Source organism: Labrus bergylta, chromosome 22 (assembly GCF_963930695.1).
Source record: "Labrus bergylta chromosome 22, fLabBer1.1, whole genome shotgun sequence".
Classification (NCBI taxonomy): domain Eukaryota; kingdom Metazoa; phylum Chordata; class Actinopteri; order Labriformes; family Labridae; genus Labrus; species Labrus bergylta.
The window spans coordinates 8,573,920-8,592,826 of NC_089216.1; the positions used below are offsets into that span (position 1 = coordinate 8,573,920).

An 18,907-nucleotide genomic window follows, 5' to 3' on the forward strand; every position below is an offset into this window, starting at 1 on the left:
AATAGTCAGAGCTCCTGTGTACATGATTTGAACTGTCTGTAAAGCTTCCCTACAAACACAGTTTTAGTGACCCATTATAATTACTCGCACCCGTATGTGTGAGATTTCTTGTTTTGACTTTTGTTCCCATTGCAAAAACAAAAATTTACATGAAATGTTTCATTCATAATGCATTTTTGCCCTTTGGAAAAACGTGAGGTCCTTTAGCAGAAAGCTCATGGTTACACTTCAATTAAACATTTTTTGGGAAGGATATTGCAATCAAAATATGTTCTTTTGGAGGTAATGACCTATGCTTTTAGATTATTTTCGAACAAAAGCAGCACAATGTTCAACAGTACAACCAAATGGAAATCTGATACCCTAACCAAAGCTATTACGCTTTAATAAAACTGTACCCAAACTAAATAGATTTTTACGCCTTAACAGTTGAAGCCTGAATACAAACCCATGCATAAGTTAATGTAGCGCCTATCTTCTTTTCACACTATCCAGCAAGGTGAGCCAAATCCATTACATCCTAAAAAAAAAAACCCACACAACAGCTGTTTGGTAAACATACCAAAGTAATTGTTCCAAATGCCTTATTTTAACACAGATTAAATGCAATTAGAGTCTGTTTATCTAACCACAACAAGTCTCTCTGCCAAAAGAAAAACCTCTGTCATTGTTTCCCCACAGTTCTGCTCGGAGGGATTACAACTGGGACTAGGATAACTTCTTTTCTTTTTTTTTCAAAAGTAGCTTCCTTATGTACAGGAAGGGACTTTTATATACAAACAAAGTGAATGCTCATTGCATAGGAACACTATAGGGATGGGGGAAAAAAATAGTTGGATAAGGCAAGGGTCTTCTGAGGTGAATATGAAGAATTTAGGTCAGTGCAGCCGAGACATTTAACCAGCTCAAGCCGCTGCAGCCTGGTGGAAATAGCACGGGAGGCCAGGGAGAGGGAAACCAGTGCGTCACAGCTCCCGGCCCGATTCCAGGCTCCCCCACAACGCAAACAAGAGCCATAACTTCCCTAATGATCCCAGATCATGTACGCCTCGGACATGCTCCACCAATCGGGAGTGCTTCCTCTACACCTTTGACCTCAAAGTGGGTGTGCCTACCTTTGACTCTGCATGACGCCCAGAACATGTAAGCAGGGAACAAGTGTGTTTGGACGAAGAGAAAGAGACCAAAAATTTGACGTTCCAATTTCCCACTGTGACTACTCTCTAATCTATGTGTTTACAAAATCTTAGTGCAACACTCCTGTAAAATCCCAATTTAAGACCTTACAAATCTCTGAATGTCTTCAATATTTGCCAAATCTTGATGATCTGATTCTCTTTCAATCTCCCTATTACACACAAATAGCGCCATGAATCAGAAGTCCAAATCCACACACACTCACACACGCACACACACATTGTAAACAGTCTTTATTGAGACGTGAGTGCTTGTATAAACACAGCCAAGCCCCATTGAGGGTCCGGGGTTGGGTCGAACAATAAGAGGGGGAAAGTTGCTGGACGTTCCTCACAGACGGTGTGTACAAAATCCAATTATCAGAGCCACGGCATTAACATTCCAGCAGTCTGGCAGGTGACGGCTCCGTCTTTTCAGCCCCCACCCCCGCCCCCCTCACCCCCACCAGCATGGGATGGAGTCGCCCGGCAGCCCCTCAACAATACACACTCACAGACAGAGCCTTCTTCAGCTCCCCCCCTTCAAGGATCCCCAAAGTATTGAGACATATAGAGAGGGAAGAAGGCAAAGAGTGGGGAGGCAGATTGGGGGGAGTCTGGGTTCCACCAGCGACACTGGTCTTTTCTTCAGGAGATCAGCGCAACCAGCCTCGCAGGCAGTATCAGTCAATGGGGCATTCTTCTCGTCTCTGTATCTGGGTGAGAATATGTTGATCGTTGATAACATTGCTTTGATTGCCATAATGGGGAAACCACTTTTTGTTTCAGGCGTTTGCCTCTAAACAGAGCACGCTTTGTCAGCCTGGGATGACGTTCGTGGCATACAAGATGCCGATTAAAAAAAGGTTTAACGGTAAAACAAAAACAATGTTGTTCTCGGGTACAGGGGCAAATTGATAATGGATTAAAATAAAGTCTGTAACCAAAGGCCCCTAAGTGACAAGGAACACTGCAAGGGAAGCCGGCATTCGCTTACAAACGTACAATACTGATAACCAATTTAAAACAAATCTTATAAAATCATACCTTCTTACTTTATGCGATCAGCCTCTGCAGCTCATTTCTGCATTAAACCCTTAACTATGATGAAGCGAGCCAACATGCATCATCGACAGTTGTTCTTTTCTTTGCTTTACCTACAGTACATTTAGTCCTTATCACTACGGGATGTGGTGTACGTGATAGGGTGCATGTGATATGCAACGCCTCTGCCTGGTCTCCTGCCTTGTACCCTTGTCAGGTCCTATATATAAACATACATCTGGCCCCCATTCTGCTCTTTCCATCGGGTCATCTTATGGAGAAGAATTACAGTTCACTATGACTTAAAAAAAAACAGATTTCTTTATCAACGCTTCATATTTCTATCTGATTTATAGCTTAAAGGCAAACACGTTTTATTTATAAAGTTATGAGAATTTGACAAGCTGAAAGCTGACTTTCTTTTTATTGTTAAATGACAACTGATGATTAAAAGTGAACTAAAATAACTCTTTGTTGATTGAATAATTGATTAATCAGCTAAACGCGTAAGCACTAGAGTACAGTACAGTACATGATCCCTGCAGATTCCTTAAGCCCTGTCACCAAACACCCCACGTGGAGATTAAGTTAAGAGTTCAAAGTGTGTTCATGCCTAAATACAACGTGAGTGAGTGTGGGTGATAGTTTTTAGGGAATTATACAAGCACCTACATAGATTTCAATTATTTTGAATCATATAAAGCGTTAGAGAAACATCTCTTCATATTATTTACTTTTTTGTTTTAACTGACCTTTATTCATAGCTTTCAGTAACAAAGAACTCAAATTTTTCTCCTCAAAAGGCTTTTTTTTCTTTTTTTTTTCAGATTATTTTCCCCTCTCTATGATTCACTGTCCACGTTTGCTGTGTAATGTTGGTCAAGTGTCTTGTGGTTTTCTCCACACCCACCAGAAGGCTTGCACGCGGTTAATTATTCTTGGAAGTAGGATGAAAAAACAGAAATCTTTCTTCTTCTTTTTTTTTCAATAGCTCAGCAGCGGTTTCCCATTCATAACAGTTGGCAAAGGTTTTGCGCTGCCTGCCAGAGATCACACCCCAACCATTTTCATTTTCCTTCATCCATTTGTTTCATTCATGTCATAGATTTGGCAAGGGCCGCCATCGTTTTCCTGATGGCCATCGACCCTTCAGCACTCTCCTTTTGAGTCTCAAGCTCCTGTTTGTGGCTTTTTCTTTTTGAAGAAAATGAGGAAACAACTGTTCATGCTGGTTTTTATCCAAGTGACGACTTAAAAGTTGCAGTAATTCAGCTTTGGTGATTATTAAACCAAAGAAACTGAAGCAAGATAATGTAAAACTCTGCTGATGTTCTCTTGGATAGAGACAGACTCCATGTACTGAAACTTTTCCTGGCAAAAGGGATGAATATTATTGGATTTGTGCATGTGAGTAGCAGTGTTGGAATAAATCCAAAATGAAAAAAGCAGTGTGTGGGCTCACATCCTCTGAGTTTTTTTACTATACTATCCTTTAAGATTGCCCTGTAAAGCACTCTCCCGCCACACTTTAAGTGCATTACACAGTGCATTCAGCTATCTGAGGCCCAGGGACGCAGAAGTTTATCATCACACAACTACTGGAACTATGCCCACTGACAGGAGAGCTATATCACAAATGCACACACATCCAAACACAGCTCCCACCCACAAGATCAGCAAACACTTCGCTAAATCTATCAACTGCAGCTGCTTGCGCGTGTTTTAATCGACGCACGCAAGCTAAATACATGTGAGTTCATGTGTGTGCGAGCGTCTGTGTTCAAACAGGCGAATATACAATACGTATAGCCAGCAGATATAGAATGTTCTTTGAGGGCAGCAACTCAATCCAGAGAACTCTGAAGTGTCTGATTAAACCGAAGCTCTTTAGCATCAGGATTCCCAGATTGGAAAACAAACAAGATGGCTACTGTGTCTCGGTCCAAGCAGGCCTTACAGTGTCCACCACCTACTATCTGAATGAAGTTGCCGGCTGGCTTACAGGAGAGCAGAGGAGAAGAGTCTCCTGGGGCAGTTGGCTCAGCGAGCAGGACCAGAGGATGGCTGCACCGTGGATTAGGGCCCCACAGTGGTCCATTGTTAATTGGGCGCCATGTGTGAAAGCTACAGAGAGATTAGTTTGTACAGCTGCTGCCATTTGTCATAACTGCCCTTAACAAGACACACATGGCAACGCAAGTTACAGCCAGAGGTCTTGCAGAAAAAGGGGAGAAAAAAAATGTCTGGTGTTGCGACTAATAGTTTGTGAACCAAAAATGCATGAGCAGATAAAGATGTTCATGGAAACACCAAACAGACTCAGCTGGGGTCCCATATGAGACAATGTGTTTGAGTGTTACTCATTCAGCCACCTGTAGGGCAGCTAGGGTCATTGTTTTAACTGCTCTAAAACCTATGTAGTCCACAGGTTGCGAGAAAAAAAAATCTGTCTTAACATTGAAAGAACATCAGCTATTACATCATAAATCTCTAATTAGAAGGTCTGTGTTTTATTAAACAGGCAACAGGGGGACTCTAGAAGGATAAAACATTCGGGATCGTTACAGCCTCATGCGCTCTTGTAAGGAGGAATTGCCTTGGTAAAGTCGGCTAAAACATGAGGTTTAAAAGAGGGATGTTAAAGTGGAGTTATTTTTTGGTAAGATTCCGCAGTGTAATTGTGGGTTGTTGGTCTGAGCACATGTTGGAGGCCTAATTACAATCTTGACTTGGTAAATCCGGAACAAGCCTTTAAAGAGCTCTCACTTTCAATTTTTTTTGCCCGACAGATGCTAGGGCACTGTTGTTATAGAGAAGTTGCGGCTCACTGAATCTAAAGGCAGTCTTCTGAGATGAGGTGCAGGTGAGCAATAATCTGATTTGCGCAGTTAATGGGTTCATGGTGTTCTGCGTGCACATGTTTAAGGATGCATGAGTTTAAACATGTGTCCTCACGAGTGCATTTTTGTGTTTGCATGTCAAATTTTGGAAGGCTTTTTTTTTTTTTTTTTTTGAAGCCTTTTACAAGTTAGGACAGCAGGACCATTTGAGTATTTGGAGCCAGAGCACTTGAAAAAAATAGACCAGTAGTTTACTCTCAAAAATAACAGGCCTTATTAACCAATTACTGTAAGTACAGCATGCTCCTACAGTATTGGCCAAGCTTAAGTCCAACACAAATAGATACACAGTGCCCAAAATGATATTATCTAAAACAAAATGATGTGCTTTTTATTCGACTAAAATTCACATATTGTCAATTGCTGGTTGTGCATCGTGTTGTGTTTATTCCATGCTTGAGGTAACAGTTCACATGTTCATGAAGAAGTCTTGAAAGTAAATATGAAGAAAATGTGCATTATTCTTCTTAAACTGCATCGGTTTACAAACTTATTGATGTGATCTAAAAATGCAGTGTGAAAACCAGATCTACTTGCCTCAGTAAAGGAAGTGCGCGTATAAAAAATGCAGCACTGTTTGTTGATCGATCTTGAGATGTACGTTTTTGAAGAAGTTCCACCTGAAGGTAAAGTATATCCTTCCCTACTGTCAATTTCTCTATCAGACTGACTTTAATACAGCCTTGAGACTGCTTTTTTTATGTAGCTGCAGCAAATAACTTGTTTTCCTACACTCCAGACATTTTTTTAATGGTTCTGTAAATGTCCTTACTGTATAGTTTAATAAAAAAACATAAAAGGGGGTTGTATTGTTTACTACATGTGGCTTCTTATATTTATCAAGACTTGGTTTCTAAAATTGTGAGCTTTTTGAGAAGTCAACCTGACATATGTGAAGGAGGAGTTGAAGCTCTTTGGCGAGCCTTGACAACTCAATGGGGCGCTGATGAATCCGTCCCAAGCAGGCCATTCCCAAGCCCCAGACACCATATCCCCTCTTTGACCCGCTGCACTGACATTAGAAAGAAATCCTCCGGGGATTCTCTCCCCACCCCAAACAGCAACCTGCCCACCCAAAAGAACATTTTGCACAGCGCTGTGACGGCGGGGTCTTTTTTTTTTTTTTTTTTTCCAGTCCTGCTCAGGTCTTGTCGAGCCGTCACAGTGATGGGATGTACTGTACTGCCAGACAAAAGAAGAGACAACCATCACTCTGGGCCACTGATCGGCCCTGTCTGGACTGAAAAGACTTTGATGGGGTGAGGCTGGGAGGGGGGTGCTGCACAGAGAAGTTAGTGTCTCCTGGGCAACCGCTCTGATTGTCTGTCCCTGCCTGAAGTTCCCCATCTCACCCCACCTACTTCCAGTTTTTTCTTCTCTTCATTGGCTGTTCAAAAGACTCCTTCCTGAGCAAAGGGGACTGGCTTTTGCATAAAAGTCTGGAACTTAAGGGGTCTTTTCTCCTAGTTGACTGGAAATAATGCGAGTTAGAGCAAATTGTTACCTGATTTCCCGATTTGAGGCTTTGGTTTATCCTCTCCCAATGTCCTTACTCTTCTCATTACTAAATGTCAAACAGTCTAACAGGACCAGGCAGATGGGACAACAAGTTCTGCAGCAGTTGTACTAGTAGGATGATAAGGAAGAGATGGGCAGCAATTGGATGGTGAAACTTATGGCATAGGGAGGGTCTGCTTTGTAAGAAAGGACAGTGAGGTGCAGTGTAGTGCCTGGGACAGGGGTGAATGTACCCATTTGTCTTCATTTGGGAGGACCGGCAGACGGGTATGAGGGGGGAGTGGGGGGGGGGGATCTATCCGGGAGAAGTGGGAGGTGCCGGTCCTCCAGTCAAGTGGCCTCGGGGGGATTTGAAATGCATTTGGGGTCCTCCCTGAAAGCCTGGGAAAGTGTGGGGAAGCTGAGATCTTAACCATCAACTAATGACTCAAACTGCAGTCCTTAACCAAGTGAAGCCACGAATGCAAGACTGAGCTGAAGCACACAAAAATAGACTTGAAATTGCCTTAAAATGCCAATGAAAGGCCTTGTCCACCTTTTTTTTTTTTGAAGGATGCAACAGCTATAACTGTGACTCAAGCACATTAAACACGCTGTTAAAGAGGAAAAGAGGGAGTTGTAAATTTTTTGGGAGAAAGAAGGCGTCCACATTTCTCAGTGGCTTCTGCTCCGAGTTGCCTTGTTTCCATGGAGATTTATGTACACATGGCACACAAAAGAGGGCTAAGGAGGTAACATGGCCTGTTTAAGCCTTGAGGTATTTGCTCGAGCAAAACCCTGCTGCTAATAACACAAGCTTCATACTGAGCCAGGCAACCTGGCTGCACTGCACACTGGTTCGTGTTTGAGAAAGACCAGGATGAGAAAGAAGGCAGAGGAAAGTCAGATGGAGATCACAAACAAGCAAAGCTCCCGGATAGGGAGTGAAGACATTTAGGAAGAAAGAAAAAAGAAAGATGGGATAAAAAAAATAAAGCAAGTCTAAAGCAAGAAACCAAAGAAAGACAGAACACTGCAAAACATAAATAGCTCCGGGGTTAAAAGAAAAAGGATCGGGAAGACATTTAGTGGGAAGCGGAAATCAATAAGGCAAGCGGTGAAGCTGGGAGGGAGTTCTAAGTGGATTAGATTGAGCGAATGTGTTCGATAGGTTATGGCTCTGAGAGAGAGGTAGCCAGACACCGCAGGCTCTATTGCATACTAATAAGGAAGCCAGAATGGAAGCTAAGCACAGGGTTGTGCGGTTCAATCTGAAGAGATTTTCTATATGGCTCTGGAGTCAACGGTTAGGGTTTTTCCCAGGATTTGTATTTTACGATCTAACTGATTTTGTTCACTGTTAAAATTCATGCCCAAAAATAAACCCCCGCTCTACTGACAAAACAACCACTCCTGAGTCTTTTTCCAAAATAATTTCTGCAGGAAAAGGAGCTGAATAACTTGGACGTCTGAATGTGCATCTGATTAAACCCCCCCCCCCCCCCCAAAAAAAAAAAAGGAACACAAGCAGTAGTGTCCTTAACGCTGTCTGCTTGCAACAACTTTTGTTTCGCACTTCTGGCATGAACCCAGCCACCCCTTCTCTGGCCAAGTGCCTGGGCCTGGGACAGCTGTCATGGTTGGAGTCCCGGTCTTGAGGCAAAGCCAGGGCCGAGAAAAAGACAAGAGACTGGGAGAGAGAAGGAGTGAGCGAGTCATTTGGCTGGGCAGTGTGCCACAGGGGTGATTCCTGATGGTAGAGGAGGATAAGGGGATGAAGAGGAGGGAGGGATGGATGTTGTGCTTAGTCACAGACCTCCACTGTGACCCAGAAGGTCAGGCCTCCGCACTGGCCGCCTGACCAAAGCCTTGAAGGCAGCCAGGCGTAAAACAAGATGCAAAGAGCTACCAAACGCAGCATGGCGAGCAGGCCGTGGCCGGTCTTGAGGCAGGGATGGAGGGATTTGAAAGGGGGAGTCAGTGGTACCTACTCCCCATCACTTAGACCAGTGAAGCAAGGGACCACCAGCAAGACCAGAAGCAGTGGAGGGGGAGTAGAGACAAACAGTTGCCAAAAGACCACCAGTGATCCTTAGACTGCCGCAGTTTGACCCTGATTGAAGAGGTCAACAAGGGGGGCTTATGTTGAGCGCTGCCGCCTCCCCTTCTGACCACAACCCCCCCAGGCAAAAAGTGTTCCTCCTCCACGTGCCCCAGGCCCTGCAAACGACGCATTTTAACTGATCTGTTTTGCTCAATTAAACTTCAGAGGACACCCTGCCACATCCCTTAGCAAGGGTCACGACCCCGGGGCAAAGGTTAAGTCAGGCGCTCGTAAAACAAGGTCTCCATTAACATGGCAGCATGTATTCAGAGGTAATCCATGCATTTGAACAAGCTATGATGGCTGCGTTACTGAGGGGTGGGGGGGGGAGTCAAGGTAATGATGTTTTATGGCTGTTAACTTCCAGCACCAGAATAAAGGGAAAGCTTCTTGACCTTGACTACCCCGACAAATTACACTCAGTCGTTGGTTATAAGCAACTCGACTGACAACTTTCACAATGCTCAAAACCTTTTGTAGTAACTTCTCATTTTTATGAACACTCCTTTTCAAAAACACTTTCGTTACAAATCATTATAGGAGAGAAGGGTGAGGGATTAAAAAAGAAAATCTCAAACAGATCATTTCCATACATTTTTTTCAAGTTTCTCAGAATTTGATGGTTTTGTAGCGTAATCAAATATCATCTCAAAATATTTATTTGAAACTTTCCATTTACTGCAGAATTGTATCTACGTATATTTATATATATGAATAGACCTACATGCATAAGCAGAGATGAGAACTTTCACTGAATACAATAGTAATGAGCAGCTTAACAAAACCAAATACAAACGAGGCCTTGAGTACTCTAACATGTCCTAACATGACTATTATCTGCATGCCTTGTTACAAACTATTCCGTCAAGCTGTCAAACTGGATATGCAAAATAGGGATCCAGAAGGGGAGAAGAAGCAATGATTTAAAGAAAAAAAAAAAAAAGATAGAGATGCAATCCTTGTTTAATCAGATAACGATAAAACAGCACATTGGAGTAAAACAACAGCGGGAGAGAGTGAGAGAGAGAGAGAGAAGCTGGGGCCTGTATAGAACACGGCTTGCCAGTTGGCACAATGGATGCCACAACCCCCACTCCCAGCACTCCCCCCCCTCCCCTCCCAGCCTATTTCCCAGCGGGCATTCATCTGGGCATGCACATGGGTGCTACAGCCCTGCCTGGCTAAACGCGTCTGTGCCCCAGAACAAGGGGGCTGAGTGCCCTCTCTAAATTCACCCTGCACACTCACTGCCAACCCGCCGACCTTTCTCAGGCAGCGACACACCACAATTGAAAACAAATACACTCTGAACTTGTGGATTTTTGCCACAGAAAATATTTTTTTTTTCATAATTACTGTTCAGGAAAAAAAAATGGCAACAACATATTTCATGTCGTCTGACTACACACTCAGCAGAAACAAGCCAGGTGACAGGACAACGATTAAAAGAACATTCTGAACCCATATTTTCCAGCAGTTTGTACAAAAAAAACAAAACAGATTTTGTGCAAGAGGGAATCGTTTGCTAGTTTCTTTGCGTTCGATTGTATGTTTGTTTGTTTCGTGCAGTTGCAGCAGAACAAAGGCAGCGGCTTCCATTCTGCCACTGTCAAAAAACTTTCCAACGTGCCCACTGCATTGCGGATGCCAACCAACGAATCAAAGGCATGCTGCAAGCAGACAAAGAGGGTTTGATGCCAACCTCCAAACCTCTAACAACCATTACTGGTGATTTGCCTGCCTCCCTGGCACCGAGCGAAACAAAATGGCGGTGCACCACACGCTACCACAATATGGCTGCATTGTCTGCAAGCGGGCACTGCTTGGTTACTTGAAGAAAAGAAAAAGATGCTTAAGCTTGCAAAAACAGTAGTGGCGGGGGGGGGGGGAAAGCATGGCAGTCTCTGTGATCCCGGTGAAAGAATGCCATTTTGTTTTTGCCAAAGTTTCATCTCACTGAAACTTGAGGACAACGGTTAATAATCGCTCTGATCCGCATTGCGAATGGAATTCAACTGAATTCAACTTTCATAAGGAAGAGAACATTATGTTCAAATGTATTTCAAACACTAAATTCATCTTCTTGCCAAATATTTTCTCATTCACTACAACACTTTTTTTTATTTTATTTTTTTTTTTTTTAAGAAGCGGGTTAAAAAACATCCATTATGTACGGTTCAAAGTCTAACTTATCATCTAAATGGTGAATATCACAGGGGGAAAAAAAAAAGCACTAAAGAGCCGTTCTTCAACTTGGTGCTGAACAGTTAAAATGCAGCAGATGCAAACTAGAGAAGCGGTGGCATCCTACAAAAGACACAAAAGGGGGTCTGATGCCAACCCCGATGCCAGTGGCAACCATTATTGTCTGTGTGCTGTGCCTTCTGCTGTCCCTGGCACTTATCAAACACAAAATGGCGCTCAGGGTTTGATGATAATGAGCTAGCTATAGCACCGTTTCTCCCTCAGTAGCAAAGTATTGATGGGTATTTGGTGCTGCTGCAATAGATTTAATACAGGGGAATTTCAAGAGGGAATACTATCGGGGGGATTCCTATGGTTTCAACGGATAAAGGGAGGAGGATCAAAGCTGAGACAGGCATGAATGACTGAATTACAAATATAGACTTTCACTAATGACACTAAAAACATGACTTAGAGTTTTTACAGGTGTGAGCCTAAAATTTTGCATAAACAATAAGATATGTGTGTCTACATGAGAACACAAATTAGCACTGATTAGTCTTTTTTTTTAATCAATTTGAACATTCAACTTGTGCATTTGTCTGGTTTTTGTTACTGTTTCCTTCTCCTTGACGTAAGTACATTATATCAGATTTGAAAGTGATGATTCTGTCTTCAGAAAGGGGGGGGGGGGGGGGGGGGTTAAATATCTGAATGTGTTTCAGCCATTTCACAGTAAAGAAAACAGGACAGAAACCGCAGAACGGCATTGTGAAAACAAACTTCCAGCGATACGTTTTGGCTTCATTTGTTCGTCTGGGACACGATCCTAAATCCCAGTGCTCATCAGTTTGTCTCATCCTTTTGGTTTTACCATAACAGAAAAAAAAATAATAATAATAATAATAGACAATTCCCGGAAGAAAATGTGCTTAAAAAATTCCATTCAAAGAGGTGTGTTGAAACGGGGCCCTAAAACATTTTGAAAACAGAGTTGAAATGATTGGATCCTCACTGAAACACTACACAATGATAAAGAAACCAGCTTTTCAGGACAAAAGAATCAGAGGCGAGGTTTTCTATTTTAGCACAAAAACAATCAAACATCACGCAGGATTTATAACAGAAACCATATCTCATATTTACTAATAAAAATATATTAAATGTATTGCAAATAATATTTATTTAATATGCGCCTACATTTTAGCATTGCCTGTGAAACAGTAATGTTACCCTTTTTTAAGTGTAACTTTTTTTAATAGTGGAAATATATTCTCAAAATATAAATGTCAGTCAAATTAGCTTTTTTTTTTTTTTTTAAACCAAAAATTGACACAATTACTACATTATAAATGGAGGGGATAAAAGGCATGATTTAGTCTCAATAAAGTAAGGACAAGAATTAACAAATAAGCTGAGTATTAACACATAAACCTGAGGAATACGGGATTCAATAAGGGGCTCCTGTGTTACTGGAACTTGGTATGAGTAACTACTGATAGAATCTGTATATTTTTTATGTAATCAGTCGGTAACTTTCAACAAATGCCACTACAAAATATCCAGAGAAACAGATAGTTGCACAGTGTGTTGTTGTTGCACAGCCTGTGTGGCTGAGTTTGTATGAGAAGAAAAAAAGCCTTGTCCAAATAACAGTAAGTGAATAATGAGTGAACATGATTAAAAGCTGCTGCTCGACTGTAGCAAAGCAGAAGGAACTTATAAGACGTGTCCTCTGTTTCATTTTGTGTGTTTTTGTTTAGTTATGAGCCATCTATGATACAAATGTATGCTGCTTATATACTGAATAGATTATTGCTGTTCTTTTGTTTCTTTATCTGTGGAATGTAGTGTAATTTCAGCCAGTCTCACTAAAGACTGCCAAAAAATATTACATGTGACCCTTGACCTCTCCAAGCCATCATTCACACATGTGAGTTAGCTCAAAACACAGAGTAACAAACACACAAAGAGGAGCTCAACCTACCTTGGTCCTGGACATAGTACGCTAGAAACAAGTCCAGCTCCTTGACCGATACTGTAATATGGTGAGGCTGGACACAAAGTGCGGGGTTGGCGCAAAGTGGAGACTTGACGAGGCGTTCGCCGTCTGTACTTTCCAGAGGGATGCCTTTGAAGAGGATGACCATCACCAGGTCCAGACGCCAGACTTTGTCGGCCTGCCGCAAACAGTCGATCCGGCGGATCTTGCCCTTCTGGTCCGGGTTGGAGAGCACGCAGCACGGGTGCTTCTTCCCCGTCACACTGAGGACAAAGTCCTCCCGGTACTCCTGCCGAATGTCCTTACGCAGCTTGGCCAGCAGCCTGGATGCCCATTTCTGCTTCACCTCGGGCTTCTCACCCAAAAGCTCGTCCTTCACCGCGCGCTCCTCGTCCTTGGACATCCGCTTCTCGTGCTTCTTGAAGTACTTGCGTTTTCTGGCCTGGAGGTTGAACCATGTGTAGGCGATGGCACGGACGTGTGGAAGAAGCGCCTCTATGAAGGGATGAAATTCATCCTGGAGCGTCCAGAGACACAGAGAAAAGGAAAAAAAAGAGAGAGCAAAAAGAGGATTGTAAGCAGAAGCTTTTTGTCATCAAGCATGGAAAAGAAATATGAGTTTAGTCAGCTACTAATCTGAGGCAGAAGGGAAGTCAGACCACAAATAAACAAATCCACATAATCTGACACACAACATCTTGTTTGAAGTTTCAAACAGCTTAAATTCAAGAAGTTTCTCTTCACATTGCAACACTGGCTTTACCATCCTAGATGCATCTGGGAGTACTGCAGGTATGAAAGGGATATTCCACTGTTTATAACAACTACCAGCACTACAATAGCACCGAGTGTGGAGACTGAAAGGACTCGCGTCTCTGCTCTCTTTTCTCGAGCGTGCTCTGACTGGGTCTCCTGTGCTTGCTGCTACAGGGGGCATGCGTCCCACACAGTTACATTTCTCTTATCAAACTGCCCGCATTCCAGTTTCAGCTCATCCCATGTTCACAAATGACGGCGGATAAACATAAACTTCACGGCCAAGTCAGGAAATAAAGGATGTTGATATTGTTATTTTTACGAGCATGTATAAAAAAAAAAAAAAAAAAAGAAGAAGCTTGTCATACAGGCCGTAATGTTCGAAATGCATAAAAGAACACAAGCAGAGCAGGATGACGGCTTATTAAACGCAGCAGCTGATTGAAAGGTATTTGAAAAGGTTGAGTGAGGACTCCATTCACAGTTCATGCCAAATCACTGTCAAGTGTTGAAGTTAACTCGTCCAGCTTCATTCCAAAAACCTGAGGATGTTTGTGATGGGAAAATCCTGGACAACTTTTCAAAATGTCCATAACTTTGTAATGAGAAAAATGAAAAAATGATAAATTATCAAGACACTTAGAATAATATTAGCTGGAATATTTTCAACACTAATTTCATGTTTCATTGGGTTTATCTGTTGTGTTCATGATTATGTTGTTGCATCCTTTTGTCAATAGTATTTGAAAAACAAAAACGTAAAAATTCACTGAATAAAAGAGTCAAAAATGGAAACTTTTAATTTAGAATTTAAATGAATTTCTGAAGCCTTAATCAAAATTCTTAATCCCAAAATGTGATCAGCAACTTGGTAGTTAACGGGCCTAAAGGCAAATAGAATAAATCTTTTTTTTTACGCTTATTCTCTGTAGGGGAATGAAAGTACAGGACGGGGAGAGATTTAGGACTCATCATGAATTTCAGCAGTAGCGAGTGGATGGAAACATTAACTTATCTTTTGTTTAAACTCTTAAAAATGTCAAATTGAATAAGTATAAGCAGCCCCCTTTAGAGCGGGCTTCTGAAGAGTTGAACCACATATTGTGCTTTTTGTAAGCAGCGGGGCAGGCGGGCTGTAGGAAACCACAGAAATCCACTCCCTATCTGTGCCTGCCGCTGAGAAGCCACATTTCTGGTCGGCACTTTCGGGCCAATAAAACTCTGCTCCAGAGAAGTGATGTCAAAATGTAATCATTTATTATAGAGTAGGAATTAACTTTTTGTCCTCTCCACATTTTTCAGGTGAATTATTTTACTATGAATACTAAACCGATCCGTATTCTTTTTAAGAGGTAAAAAATAATAATTTAGAGCTCATTTAAATGTCACCTCCTCACTTAGTGAAGCTAATTAAACTGACAAAAGTCAGCAATAAATGTTAGTACATTTGCACGGCAGCAACTGTTTCTAAAAATCCTTTCACCTCAGATTTCCTTTTCAAAAACACTTTAAATATTCTGTTAATTTTTTGCAAGCAGGCTAAAGCCAAATGCTGTAAAGATAAATGACTTGGCCAAGGCCTATGCTGTGCACTTCAGCTGGGGCCATAAAAGCACAATCCTCTTAAGTACAAACTAAACCACGTCTCAGTCAATCACTTACTTATGCCAAGTAAAATATAAACAGTAAAACTGAGTCAGCCAAAACAGTCAGCTACTCTGTCCAACCACTGAATCAACCTTATCATGCGTTTGATCTTCTTAGAGTGAAAGTGGCTTTATCTTGTTCCAACTTTGAAACCACGAAGAATAGGGGTTTTTACTTTAAATACAAAATAAACACGTGGGAAAAAAATACAAGCACAACTCAAGCAAGGCTGGGAAGTGCGTTTGAGGTTATCGGAGGAGGCAAATAACTTAATTAAAACTAAGAGAAAATGCGCATACGTGCACCGATACAGTACGTTGACAATCTTGGTGCTATCTTAAAAATAATCTTTACGCATAACTTTACGCAGACAGAATGCGTAAAGATTGGCACATGCAACTTTTTTCAGTTACTGCAAGACAATTATAAAATGTTTTTAAAAATTTTAACGAGTTTTGTTCAAATCTAAGATTCTGGTGTAATAATCACAGAAAAAAATCTGACACACAAGCCCTTGCGTTTTAAACTAAAACTAAAATTCTGAATAGCTCCATGGTTATATCAACTGTCAGAAAGCAAAACCTTATCGTTGATATGAATAATGAAATCATTTTAAAGTGGATCTGAAAGTGGACAGTTCAGACGCACGAAGAGAACTTCAAATCCCCAAACCATGCAACCAATGTTACAATTTCATGCAAAAAATATTCTAATCACAGCGATTAAATGTATGGGGAGGGGAAAAAAAAAAAAAAGACACAAATACCTGAGTAAGACAAATCGGAGAATACATGACGAGACGGCTACAAAGACAGTGAATGTACTTGGACTGATTCCTCTGTTCACTTTATCGCGCCATTCCTGGACCGATGAGCACCATGCAATACTGTGGAGCAGCTTTCCGCGTAAAACAACAGCAGATTATCCAAGAAGATCCATCAAATATTTGCGATCCAAAGATTGTCGTCTCCGCAGAGAAAAGGGAGAATAAGCGGATTTTTTGCTTTTCTTTTTCTAAGTTGACATGCCGATAAGCATTTGCAAGATTGTCTACTCGTAGAACCGGTGCGAACAGGGCTGCTGCTGCTGCTGCTGCTGCTGCTGCTGCGTACTCCTCTGCAACATGGGCTCTTTGCGCGTCTCGCTGCTGTGATATCTTGTTCATAAAAGCATTGTGGGAAGCTTCAGAGGGTCGCTGAGTGTGTGATGTTCACCCCAGCTTTCACCAAAGTTGATAAGGAAATCGACCGGCGCACCTTCGTCCCTGCGCGACTCCAGCAAATCAGACCCAACTTTTTTTTTTTTTTCTTTTTTTTTCACCCACGTAATTACACAGTCACACTCCTCCTCCTCCTTGACTCTCACACACACATGCACACATGCATGCACACACACACACACACACTCACTGTCCCCTATCAACAATCCAACACCTTCTTCTCCTCCCCGGCTATATCTGAAAACACAGCATACAAAGTCATTTCCCCCTTCCAAGCCAGCTGATTTTTTTTTTTTTTTTTTTTATTAACTTCGTGGGACTTTGAACCAGAGCCTCGGGTGTGTATTCCAACACGGAGAAGGAGAATTTCCCTCCGCAGATCTGGCACCCTTTTACAGTTCGCATATTTTCACACACATTAGACCCACACTTTGGAGCGTTTTGTCGTTTTACGCACACATTAAAGCCAAGATACCAAAAAGAATTCAAATAAGAATTCAAATAACGATAAGATCTGAGATGAGAGATAAAGATTTTTTTTTTTTTTTTTGATTAAGGGTTTTTGGAAGTCCCCCAGCTGGTTTTAATTAATTACATTAATAAACTGCAGAGTTGGCCAAGTGGGTTACATGAAAAACTATCTTAATAATAGGTTTGTGTTGAGGATTTGTATCTTAATAAATTTAATAAAGGGGCTGGGAAAACTCTACCTCTACCTTGACACACTTTTATTATTTTTTTCCAGCGTTATAAACACTCATGACTAAGCCTTTACATTATCTGACATGCTGAAAGTGCTGGACGTGAAACATTGTTTCTTTATGCTTGCGGTGTGTGTTTGTGTGTCCCGCAGAGCTGTCAACAGTCCACATAAGAGTTCATTTGCCAAATTAAGGGGGGAATGGGAAGTTTAACATAGGCTGCTGGAGAACCCGTGCCAAGTTTAGTAGAATTTTGGCCCGACCGTGCCCAGTGTTGTGGTCCGCGTTAAAGTGAACCCACTTCACGTTTCTCACTCGTCACCAGAACAGGACAGAAATACAAAATGAAATGAATATCAGAAATGGTATTATCATAACATTTGAAATGAATAATAATCCACGTTCACGTACCATTGCACTGTACTGCATGGATTAACACAGAGTCCTGGAGCCTGGTTGAAACACACAAGCCGGTAGCTTCACATTTCTCACGTTCAACTTTGTGCTTTGGAGGGGCTTTTTTTTTTTTTCTCTCTTGCACCGCTCGCAAAAAAAAGCAAAAAAAAAAAAAAAGTCAACACCGGAAGACAATTCTTTGAGATAGCGGTGAACAGAAGTTTGGAGCACGTCGCGTTTTTTTTTTCTTTCTTGTCTTTCTTCCTCTTCACGTCTTACTTTTTTTTTTTTTGGATCGGGTTTTTTGGGGTTGTTCAGTGGAGTTGAACGTGATCCAGAAGAGGCTGAGTTTTCGGCACTGGGTTGGTCTCCGCCTTCACTTTCACTGTCTGACTGACTGCCGCCCTCCGGCTCACAGCAGTAACTATCAAGTCTGATATACTTTGAGCAACACAACTTCCGGTTCCACGTTTCCAAATAAAACACTACTTTACAGTGAGCTTCTTATTTTTTCTTCAGTTTACAGGCCTAATAAAACATTACTGTGATGGAAAACCAATTAACATATTACATATGTATTAGTGATGGTTAATTAATATATATTTTGCAAAGTTCAGTTTAAAAGAAAGCAAAGCATTGTTTAGAGAAATTGCTTTATTATGAAATAATTAACAGCTCTTTTTTTTTTTTTTTTTTATGAAAGGACACATTTTAGTGACCTGAACTGGATTTTGATAAGTCCTCCTCATTAACATGATGTACCTGCAAAAGCAAAGCCATTCAGTTTAAAAACTAAAAAGAAAGAAGGGGAAAGTAGATATGCAGAGGTTTCTATTCAATAGTGTTTTTTTTAATGCTGTGTTTTAATATAGCTGCTACTGTTCATTTTTGACAGTTATAGGGGTTTTATTTGTTGTCAAATTTCGCCTTCAATAACCCCAGAATGCTTTTTCTTTATTCCCCCATAACTTGTCAAATTGGACTTCTTATTTTGAAAGCTGAACCTCAGATTTACTGATGATAATCCATCTGCTTTCTGTAGCTTTACAGAGCTCAGTTTTGTAATAGTGTGTGCATATCTTGACTCCCATTGGCTAGAATCAGTGGCCCCGGGACTCTCGACCCTGGGCCCCTCACTTCCGCTCCTCTGACGTGCTGTTTGGGGCTTGACAGAGCCGCTGCTGGACAGCCGGCTTGTAAAACGATGCAGCCAATGACTGATGGTGGAAATCACGACACTGCTGTAATTACTGGTTTATAACTGCAAATAGTGGAAATAATA

At 41.6% G+C, this 18,907-nt stretch overlaps 1 protein-coding gene across 4 annotated transcripts in view; it reads right to left on the reverse strand.

The window, feature by feature from the left end:
• LOC109981591 (nuclear factor 1 B-type) overlaps window positions 1–18,014 on the reverse strand; it is a 64,766-nt gene extending 46,752 nt beyond the window's left edge. The window contains exons 1-2 of one of the 4 annotated variants that reach the window (XM_020630443.3): window positions 17,641–18,014; window positions 12,892–13,423 (exon numbers count right to left, since the gene is read on the reverse strand). In XM_020630443.3, the coding sequence (XP_020486099.1) occupies window positions 12,892–13,423; window positions 17,641–17,658 (550 nt within the window). In that variant the 5' untranslated portion in view covers window positions 17,659–18,014. Of the gene's footprint in view, window positions 1–12,891; window positions 13,424–16,075; window positions 17,585–17,640 lie in introns of those variants that run through there. The other 3 variants (XM_020630446.3, XM_020630442.3, XM_020630445.3) reach the window with 3 other exon arrangements.
• Window positions 18,015–18,907: the final 893 nt, after the last annotated feature.